The sequence below is a fragment of the Ichthyophthirius multifiliis genome, assembly GCF_000220395.1.
Source record: "Ichthyophthirius multifiliis unplaced genomic scaffold scaff_1120509250364, whole genome shotgun sequence".
Taxonomy (NCBI): domain Eukaryota; phylum Ciliophora; class Oligohymenophorea; order Hymenostomatida; genus Ichthyophthirius; species Ichthyophthirius multifiliis.
The window spans coordinates 4,444-14,786 of record NW_004086815.1 but is presented as its reverse complement, the minus strand read 5'-3'; the positions used below and the strand labels follow the sequence as shown (position 1 = coordinate 14,786).

At 14.0% G+C, this 10,343-nt stretch overlaps 1 protein-coding gene across 1 annotated transcript, besides 17 other annotated features; it reads right to left on the bottom strand. All coding sequences in view use genetic code 6, as the record gives it.

Annotated features, from left to right (window-relative positions):
* Positions 1-492: 492 nt before the first annotated feature.
* Positions 493-544: a microsatellite.
* Positions 495-544: a microsatellite.
* A 2,432-nt stretch (positions 545-2,976) lies between these two features.
* Positions 2,977-3,011: a microsatellite.
* A 605-nt stretch (positions 3,012-3,616) lies between these two features.
* Positions 3,617-3,659: a microsatellite.
* Positions 3,628-3,666: a microsatellite.
* Positions 3,667-3,731: 65 nt separating this feature from the next.
* Positions 3,732-3,757: a microsatellite.
* Positions 3,758-4,279: 522 nt separating this feature from the next.
* Positions 4,280-4,347: a microsatellite.
* Positions 4,331-4,355: a microsatellite.
* A 695-nt stretch (positions 4,356-5,050) lies between these two features.
* Positions 5,051-5,115: a microsatellite.
* A 132-nt stretch (positions 5,116-5,247) lies between these two features.
* Positions 5,248-5,289: a microsatellite.
* Positions 5,263-5,301: a microsatellite.
* Positions 5,302-5,814: 513 nt separating this feature from the next.
* Positions 5,815-5,849: a microsatellite.
* IMG5_068400 (hypothetical protein) lies at positions 5,849-6,278 on the bottom strand (the record flags this gene model as incomplete). Its single annotated transcript, XM_004036801.1, has 2 exons — positions 5,849-6,006; positions 6,053-6,278. The coding sequence occupies 2 exons, from the start codon at positions 6,276-6,278 to the stop codon at positions 5,849-5,851; spliced, it is 384 nt and encodes a 127-aa protein (XP_004036849.1).
* A 3,122-nt stretch (positions 6,279-9,400) lies between these two features.
* Positions 9,401-9,425: a microsatellite.
* A 522-nt stretch (positions 9,426-9,947) lies between these two features.
* Positions 9,948-10,021: a microsatellite.
* A 19-nt stretch (positions 10,022-10,040) lies between these two features.
* Positions 10,041-10,343: part of a microsatellite that runs on past the window's edge.
* Positions 10,280-10,343: part of a microsatellite that runs on past the window's edge.
* Positions 10,280-10,343: part of a microsatellite that runs on past the window's edge.

Genomic DNA, 10,343 nt, shown 5'->3' with positions numbered 1-10,343 from the left:
AATGATAATATTTTAAATTGTGTTTATTGTAATAACAATTATGAATTAAATGATTAAGATTTTTAATATTTAATAGAAAATTCACCTAAAGATTGAAAAAGAAATTTTTTTGTTTTGTATTTATATTATAAAAATATATATAAATCTAGCTTTTTGTAAATAATTTTTTTTAAATATAATTTATATTAAATAAATTAAATTTAAAATTTTTAAAAAAATTATATATAAACATAAATATAATATAATTTATTTATTTAATTATATTTTTATTAATTCTTATTAATTAAGAATTTTTTTTTTTGATATTTAAAGTATAAAGAATTATTATTATTTTAATTTTTATAGTATAAAATATTAAAAATAAATATTATCTATATAATATAAATATATAACAAAATAATGACATCAAAAATAATAAAAAAATATATATATAGGAAAATATTTAATTCGGAAAAAAAAAAAATTTAATTTAATAATTTTATTAAAAAATAAATATATATATATATATATACATATATATATATATATACATTTATATATATATTTATTTTATATTAATAATATTTTTAATTTTCTTTTTTATATATTTTTAAATATAAAAAAATATTATTTTTATATAAAATAATTATCCTTTATTAATGATATATGGGTACTAATATTTTTTTGTTTATAAACTTATATCTTTATTATTTTATTTTATAATTTAAAGAAATTTTTTTTAAAATTTCACAAACTTTAACAGTGAAAATTTAGATAATTTATTATTAAAAGAAAATTTAACAGTAAATGATATTTTAAATGAATAAAATATTATTATAGATGTTAAAATGAATACTTAAAAATATGCTGATTAGTATTATAAATAATATATATAATAATTTTCAATATATCTTATTTTTCCTATATAAAAATAGTCTTATTAAAAACCCAGAATTAATAAAAAAACTAGTAAAAATTGCAATTACTTACCCCACAATAGAAAATCAAGAATAAATAAATTAGTTTTCGTAAAAATAAATATATAATATTTATTTATGATGTTTAAAATAAAATTTATTTTTAAATTAAAAAAAAAAAAAAAAGACATCCATATACTGCTTGTGAATTACTTAGTTTTTAAATTTAAAAATACTAAGATTTTCTTTTAAATATAAATAGAGATGATATAAAAAATTAAAATTATAATGAAGGTATAATTAACAATTAACAATAATAAGAATTAATGCCAAAAAATTCAATATAATTAATTAATTATAAAAATGAAATAAATGAAGAATAATTAAATACCTTAAATGAAGAATAGAAAAACATTTAAAATAATAGTGATAATTAATAAAATTCCATATAAAATCATGGTTATTAGATTTTAGATATTCTTTTTTCGTTTGTAGATACTGATTAAGAATTAGATAGTACTTGTTGTGGATATTTTAGTAAAATAGTTTAAAGTATAATGTCTAAAGAAATATATGTAAATTTAAAAATTCGAATTTATTTATTTTTATTTAATTAATAATGATATTTGTTTTTTTTTTTTAAAAAAAAAAAAAAAAAAAAAAAATTGCAAAAGTTATGCAAATATTTAGTAAAAAATCAATAAATAATAAAAAATTTAGTCAAACATACATAATCTAAAAGCATATCTTTTATTATATAAAACTTAATTTTAAATGAAGGAACAATTTCAAATCCTGATATTTTTGAAGTAAAAAAGAATTCAATATTATTTATTTATTTTTATTAAATAATTAATTAAGAATTAGAGAAATTTTTTAATTGATTAATTGTTTTTTTAATTATCATAAACAAAAGATATTTAAGTTTTATTAAATATAAGAGATATTTTGATTTAGAGTATACATAAATAAGTTTAAGTTTAGAATTTTTCAATAAAAAAAACATTATATAAGTAGGAAAATATAGAAATTTTATTGAATTCGATTATAAATGTAATAATTAATAAAATGATATAATTATTTATTTTAATTATCTTTATAAATAAGTAAACCTTTTAACTTCAGTATTCGGCTCAAATACTTTCTCATTTTCTTGAATAATATAACTACATAATATATAATATAAAATTAGAAGGGGATTTATATTAAGATTTACTTGAATATGACCGCAAATAAATTTAATAAATCGAATGTTAATTTCCAATTTAACAAATACATAATAATACTTATAATATCGCTAAGTCATTAATAAATTATTAAGATTAATAAGCATATTAGATTTAATTCGATTTTTAATTAAACCCTTTCGGATTTTCAAGGTTATATTTGCTTATAATAATATATAATTTGATGTTAGGAAAATAAGATATAGTTTTTAATTAATTACTTTAAGATAATTTAGATTTTTTTAAGTTTGTTTTAAATTCTATGGTAAAATATGAATGGAATAATATATTATAAATTCAAATCGAAAATATAATTTATTTGTTTCTTGATGTTGCAGAAAATAACGAAAATATAAGAAAAGAAATGTTTGAAAATGCTTAATTATTATAATTTTTGGTTGAAAAAGGATTATAATACAAAAATTAGTATATTTTTTTTATTTTCTTTATATTATTATTTTATTATTTTATATATATAAAAAAAAAAGATATGGCAAGAAATAAATCATAAAAGGTTATATAAATACTATTATTAAATTGGCTAACTTTTTAAATGAAAAAAAATAAAATAATGAATGGATTCAAAATGCTTTAGATCAAGTTAATGAGGATTGGAAAAATTTAAATAATCAAATGCTTAAAATTATAAACGAAAAATAAAAAAAGGATTTGGGAAATTTTGATCCTAAAAAAAATGGGATTTTTAATAAATTAAAAGATAATTAAATAAAAGAAATATATAAAAAATTCGCAAATTTGTATTAAAATGATTAAAAAGATATAAATTTATTAAACTTAATAAAATTTGAAGAAAGCAATAAGTAATTTTTACTTTTTAGTGAAAATATACTAATATATAATATTTTTTTTTAATATAATTTTTTTTTTTTTTAGAAATAAAAAAGTTTAAGTAAATGAAAATAATATTAGATTTATTTTAAGAATCATTTATCTGTATTTATTTTTAGTGCTTTTTTGTCCAGTTATAACTAAGTTTATTTGAAATTAAGATAAACATATATATATATATATAAAATATTTATTTATTTAAAAAATAAAACATTATTAAAAAATGATATAAGTTAATTTGAAAAATTTATTATTTTATTGTATTATATTAAAAAATATTATTGATGTATATTTTTTTTTATTTTTTTCATTTATTTAATTTAAATTTATATTAATAATAAATATATTATGATTTAATTTTTTAAATGAATAAATTTTAATTGTTATCTCTTATAATTCGTTATTTATACTAAATATATATTTTATATATTGTTCATTTTTATTAAATTATTTTATTTTTTAATATTAATTTATATTAAATGTAAAAATAAGAATACTTTAACTTTATTATAAAAATTTTAAATTTGTAAAAGATTTAGTAGAAATTAAAATATTATTATTAATTTAAAATTATAAAGAAAATTTTAAAAATGCATATTATTTTATTCATTTAATAAAAACTAGAGGAAAAAAAAAAAAAAAAAGATATAGAACATAAAAATATATATATAAAAAAAAAATATTTATAAAAAAAACTTTATATACACAAAAATAAATAAAAATATAAAATATAAAGGAAGAAAACATAATACAACTTTCTAAAAAAAAAAAAAAAAAAAAAAAAAAGTAAAAATAAAACTAATTAATAAATATAAAAAATGTAACTAATAAACAATGCATAATAAGAAAATACATTTCTGACCTCCAAAAGCTAACCTCTAGAAATTCAAAATAATTATTAATTGAACTAATAATTTAAATAAAATACTATAAATATATCATATACAACAACTCCTACACTGAAATCACTATCTACTTAAAAACCATAATCTTTCAATAATAACCTTTTAGATAACTTTATTTCTAATTTTAATAATATATAATAATTAACTGATATAAAATCTTAAGTAAAATTAGGTTAAATCAATGAAAAAGAAAATATTTCTCCTTTTAATACATTTTAAAGTTCTATTTTTAATACCTCTACATTTAATAATACTTAAAATGATATTTAAAATTTTTTAAACTTAATAAACACATAATAATTTCTTTTATTTTCTTCACAAAATATGATTATTCCTTAACTCTAATCATCCTAAAACGATCAGTATAATGTTTTTACTTTTTTAATTCCTTAAAAGCCTTTATAAAAAAAAGAACAATAATAGTAAATAAGAAAAAAAAGAAAAATAGAAGGTGAAGAAGAAAAAAAAGAAGAAAAAAATAATCTATAAGATGAATAAGCAAATGAAGCAGATGAACAAGAATAAGCAATTTTAATAAAATAAATAAAGGAAATGACACAAAAAAAAAATTTAAGCAATGAATAGCTAATGCTGAATATGAAAAATGAGGATGAAATTCTGGATTTTATTAGTGAAGAAAACCATAATAATAAGAAATAGTAAAATAAAAAAAATTTGAATAAAAATAAATATGATACAAAGAATTTAGTAAAAAATTTTCTAAACTCTTTTATATCCTTTGTAAATTAAGAAGAAGAAGAAAATGGTATAATTGATTTTTTAGGATTAGAGTAAAGAAATTAATTATAAGATTTTAGATTAAATTTAAAAAATTTTTTCAAAGGGAAAAAGTTTAATAGAGTTCTTTTAAAAGAATTCATTTTCGAAGATATTTTTAGACCTTTATTTTTGTTTTTCTTATAAAATAACGCTTTATAATGGATACAAAGTGGAAGAATGAAAGACAAAAATTCACATTTAAGAGCACTAAAAAATTTCATTTTTGTATGCTAAAATTATGATTCGATAAAATCTTGGAGATTCAGATATAATTTTGTTTAAAATTGAATATATTTAAAAAATAATTTAATAAAAGATAGAAAAGTATATTTTTTATTCATTTATTTAATTTAATTTTAATTTTCACTTAGTTATATTTTTTATTTAATAAATTTATATAAATATATATATATATATATATATATATATATATATATATTTATATATATATATATATATTTCAATAATTTAATATTATAAGATTAATTATTTATTTTTATTTTTATATAAATTATATTTAAAAATAATTTTTTATTTTAAATTTTTTCCCATTACGAAAAAGTATTTAATTTTTCTATATGTTTTTTTGGAATATTTAATTTTTTATTTATTTATATTTATATTTTTATTTATGTTTTTGTTTTTTTTTTTTATTTTAATATTGTTTCTAATAAAGTTTATATTTTTTTAGAATAGATTATTATAATTATTAGAATTAAGTATTAATTTTAAGTTTACTTTTTTAAAATAAAAAATATTATTTAAATTTATTTTATTTTATAATTTTTGATATGTATATAACGTATTTTTATTTTATTTTACAAAAATATATATGCTTTTAATTTTATTTTTTAAATTATATTTAAATTTTTTTTATTTTAAAAATTTTATAAATATTTATATTTAATACTTTAATTTATATAAAATTTATAAATATATAATTTTTTAAATAAAATAAAAATATTTTTTAATTTATTTTTTAATAATATATAATTATAAGATATAATATAGTTAATTAAAATACACAAAAATTATTATTATAATTTTTTTTTTTTTAAATTATTATAAATTATAATTTTTAAAATAAATAAAAATATAAAATTATTATCAATTTATATTCCAATTAATTTTTAAAAATTATATTATATATTTGAATAAATTTTTTTTATATTCATTTTTTTAATTTCATTTTTCAAAGAATATTCCATTTTCCCGTTTTTTAATATGATCCTAAAACTTTATGTGCTAGTCTTTTAATATCTTTATCTAAATCTCTATTAAATTGATTTAATTATTAAATTATTTCGTTTTCTAATCTTTCAGGTGATCCGTCACACATTATATGTAATACTTTTTTAAAATATTAACTAATTTTAAATAATTATTTTTAAATTACCTTTATATCTTATTTTTGGGTCAGGATCATTTGCCATTTAAAATATTCTAACCCAAAATTCATCATTATCATCCTTAACCCTACAAGGGCACATTTCAGAAACTGCTTTCAATCTAATATCGTTATCTTCATAATAAGTATATTTTATAATTTCATCAATATCTTCAGTTTATTTTATTCTATTTAAAATATCTTATTTTTAAGATCTAGAAAGTTATTATTACATATTTTATCTTTATTTATAGAATTTATTTTTTTTATTCTTAGACTAATATAAAATATTACTTATTTTGTATATTTTGCTTAAATTAATAAACTATTTTTTTTTTTAATATAATATTATATTTAGATCATTAATATATATTTAATATTATATGTTAGATATCAGTATTTAAAAGAAAGGTTTATTTACAGCGTCTATTTTTAATGTAATTTAAAAATTTAAATATAATATATATATATATTTGTTAAATTAAATTTTAATTAATTTTGTAGTTATCTTTTTAATAAAATCATTTTTATAAAAACAAAAATTATAAAAATTTTATAGTCGTGTTTTTATAATTATTTATATTAAATAATTTTTTTTTTATAATTATCTAATTTATAAACGTTTAAATTTCTAATTTTTTATATTAATATTTTTATTTTAAATATATGATATAATTTAAAATATAATTATGCTAATAATAACTTAAATTATTTTTACTTGTTAAAATCAAGAAATATATTTAAATTTTTAAAAATAATAATATTAATTTCTTGAATAAAAGACTTTTTTTTCAATATTTACTTATTCAATCAAATAAATATTTAATTAAGCTTAACTATATTAATAATTTAAATATCATTTTTATTTTTAGAAAAATGTAAAATAAAAAATGGAAAAAAGAAAAAAAAGTGTATTAATATAAATAATATGTATTTTTAAGAATTTATATAATAAAAAATATAAATTATATATAATTAATATTATAAATAAGATTAATTGTTAAAATTAATCAATTAATAAATATTTAAGTATATCTATAATATACAATTTAATATATTATGTTATTTAAAATATATACATAAAAATATTCATAAAAAATATACAACTTACATTTTGAATTGTTTTTATTCTTATTATTATACATTTAACATTTTTTTGTTTTCAATTCTTTATTTCATAATATTAAAAAATTTAATTTTTTTATTTTAATTTATGAAATTTTAATAAGAAATTAAAATTTATATAATTAATAATAAAGTTATTATTAAATAAAATTAAAAATATATACAAAAAAAGTAAATATATATTATTTACCTATAATTGTATAATATTTTCTAAAAAAATAAACAATAATTAATATATAATCATATATAATAAATAAACAAAATGGAAGATTTTTTTAAATTTACCCGAAACAAAAATGATTAATATACTCGTTTATCATACATAAGTCTTACATACATGAATCGTAAAAGTCAACATTAACATGAAGAATTTCGAATGTCTTTAGATGAAGATGCTGAATAAAAAAGAAAACAAAAAGAATCATTTGATTTAGTCAATGCATTAATAAATGAATAACAAAAAGCGATTTTTTTAGAAGATAATACACCAAATCCTCGTTTAACATAAAGTAAATATGCCCCTATAATGGAAGCACCTTAACATAAAATAGCAATGAGATAATTTTTATTTATTGTATTATCAGCAATTATAGCAGGGCTTAAAGGTCCTTTATATTTACCAATATAAATATAAAATTAAGAAAACAATACTAATAATTAAAAAATGTATATATTAAGGGCGTTTTGGAGATAATTAATAGCTACATTATTACTTATTCCATTTGTTTATAAAGAATACAAACAAGAGAAATAACATACAATTCGATTATCAAATTAATTATATAATAAAAGCAATTTAATTGATAGGCATATTCTTTAATTAATATTATTATCTGGCTTTTTTTACGCTTTATGGATGGGTTCGTTAGCTTTTTTAGTATTTTAAATGCCAAACCAAAATGCTTATATATGTATAAATATGTATCCTTTATTCATTTTTATCGAAAAACAGTTACATAATAAAAATACAGTTAAAAAAGAACTACAAGGGACATATTTGTTAACTTTGGCAATAATTTTATTAATAATTGTTCACCCGTAAGATTTGACGAATTATCTAATTGGAATTTTCGGATCAGTTTTTGCAGCTATTTATTTCAGATAGTAACAAATTGTTTTTTTAAATTTCCTATTGGTTTAGTAGTTTTATTAGTTTCTTTTATTAGTAGTATTTTTTATGCATTATATAGTTTGCTTTTAGAAGGGGCTAGCTTCAGCTTTGATAGTGTTAATGGGCTCTTTGGAGTTTTTAGCTTAGATTGGATTTTTTTACATATTTTAATTGCTGGAATCACTGATTTAGCGAAATTTAAACTTATGCTTTTTTTGAAAGAAGTTAGGTATATTTATTTAGAAATTTCAGTTGTTTTTTAAGCTTTTTTAGCTGGAGGTGCTGCTTATTTAATGGGATATTAGGAATTTTTGATTGAGGAAAATTTGTTAATGTATATAGGATATGTAGCTTATATTTTGGGGATGATATTACTTTTTTATGGGAAAAAAGATACTTTAGTAGATGAAATTTCTATTAGTAATGAGAGTTTTGAAGATGATAATTTAAGAAGTGAATAGTATTTTAATAAACAAAATTTTAATAATAGTAATGATGATAATGAAAATAATTAAGATAATAATGGAATAAATAAAGGCTTTGTGATGAAAAAATAAACTTTTTTATAAATGAATGATCTTAATTTTATTAATCTTAAATGATGTTATTTTTTTGTTAATAGATAAAAATATTTATTTTATTTTAAATTAATACATTCAATTAAATATTAAAAAAATTTTATGCATTTTTTCTTTTTTTTTATAATAAATTTTTAATTTTTAATTTAAATATTTTATTAAAAATTTGAATTTATTCTGGACATGGATTAATACTTAAATAAAATAATAAATATAAAATAAAAATTCTTTTGATTTAAGGAAATATTAGTTTGTTTTTTATAGATAATATGGAATCAATAATAAAAATTATTTAATTAAAAAAATAAAAAAAATTAATAACTTTTCTGAAGTTAATAAACTTAAATATTGTATTAAAACTATATGAAATGTTACATTAAATCAAAATTATTATTATATTTTGTTATTAAAATACCTAATATTTATTTAAATAAATTAAATTTTAGAAAATAAATAAATAAAAATATTAACCAAATTTAAACCAATTTAATATTTTATAATTTAAAATAAAAAATCAAAAAAGAGAATAAATAAAAAATTATTAAAAAAAAAAAAAAAAAAAAAAAAATGAAATTTTTTTTAAGGTGAAGTCTAGAAAGCTGATTATAATAAATACGCATAATAACAGCACTAAAAAAGTTAATTAATGTTTTTTTGAATTTTATATCTAAAGAAAATATTAAGGAATAACACAATTAAAATAGTTTAAAGATCATAAAAATATTATAAAATTAAAATAAGTTATCCGAAAATTAAATTATATAGATTTATAAATAATGTTCAATTAAATAAATCAAGATTAACATACAGTTATTCAAGTGAAAATAAGATATTGAAAACTTGTAGTCGAAAAATTACTTAAGATTGGTTATTTCTTATAATCGGGATTTATAAAAATATGAATTATGCAGATTTTTGAAAAAATGGAAATATGATAGATATATTAATTTAAATTAAAATATAATATAATTCAATTTAATTTAATCGAGAATAAAAGTTGACAGTTAAATTGAAAGGAGAGCATAAATACATATGTAAAAATTTAAGATATATAAAAAGAAATATATGTTTAAAGAAATTTTAGATTCAAAAATAAAAAGAATTATAAATTAAATGTAAAAAATTTAAAAATTAATTAAATAAATAAGAAAATAAATTAAAAAAAAAAAAAACTAATAGGAAAAATACTAATAAGAAGAATAAGAAGAATATTAAGAATAATAAGAATAATAAGAATAATAAGAATAATAAGAATAATAAGAAAATAATAAGAATAATAAGAATAATAAGAATAATAAAAATAATAAGAATAATAAGAATAGAAATAAGAACTATAGTAATAATAATAATAAAAATAATAATAAAAATAATAATATTAATAATAATATTAATAATAATAATCATAATAATTTTTTAATAATGAAAATAAAAATAAAAATAAAAATATAAATAAAAATAAAATAAAAAAATAAAAATCTAATTATAA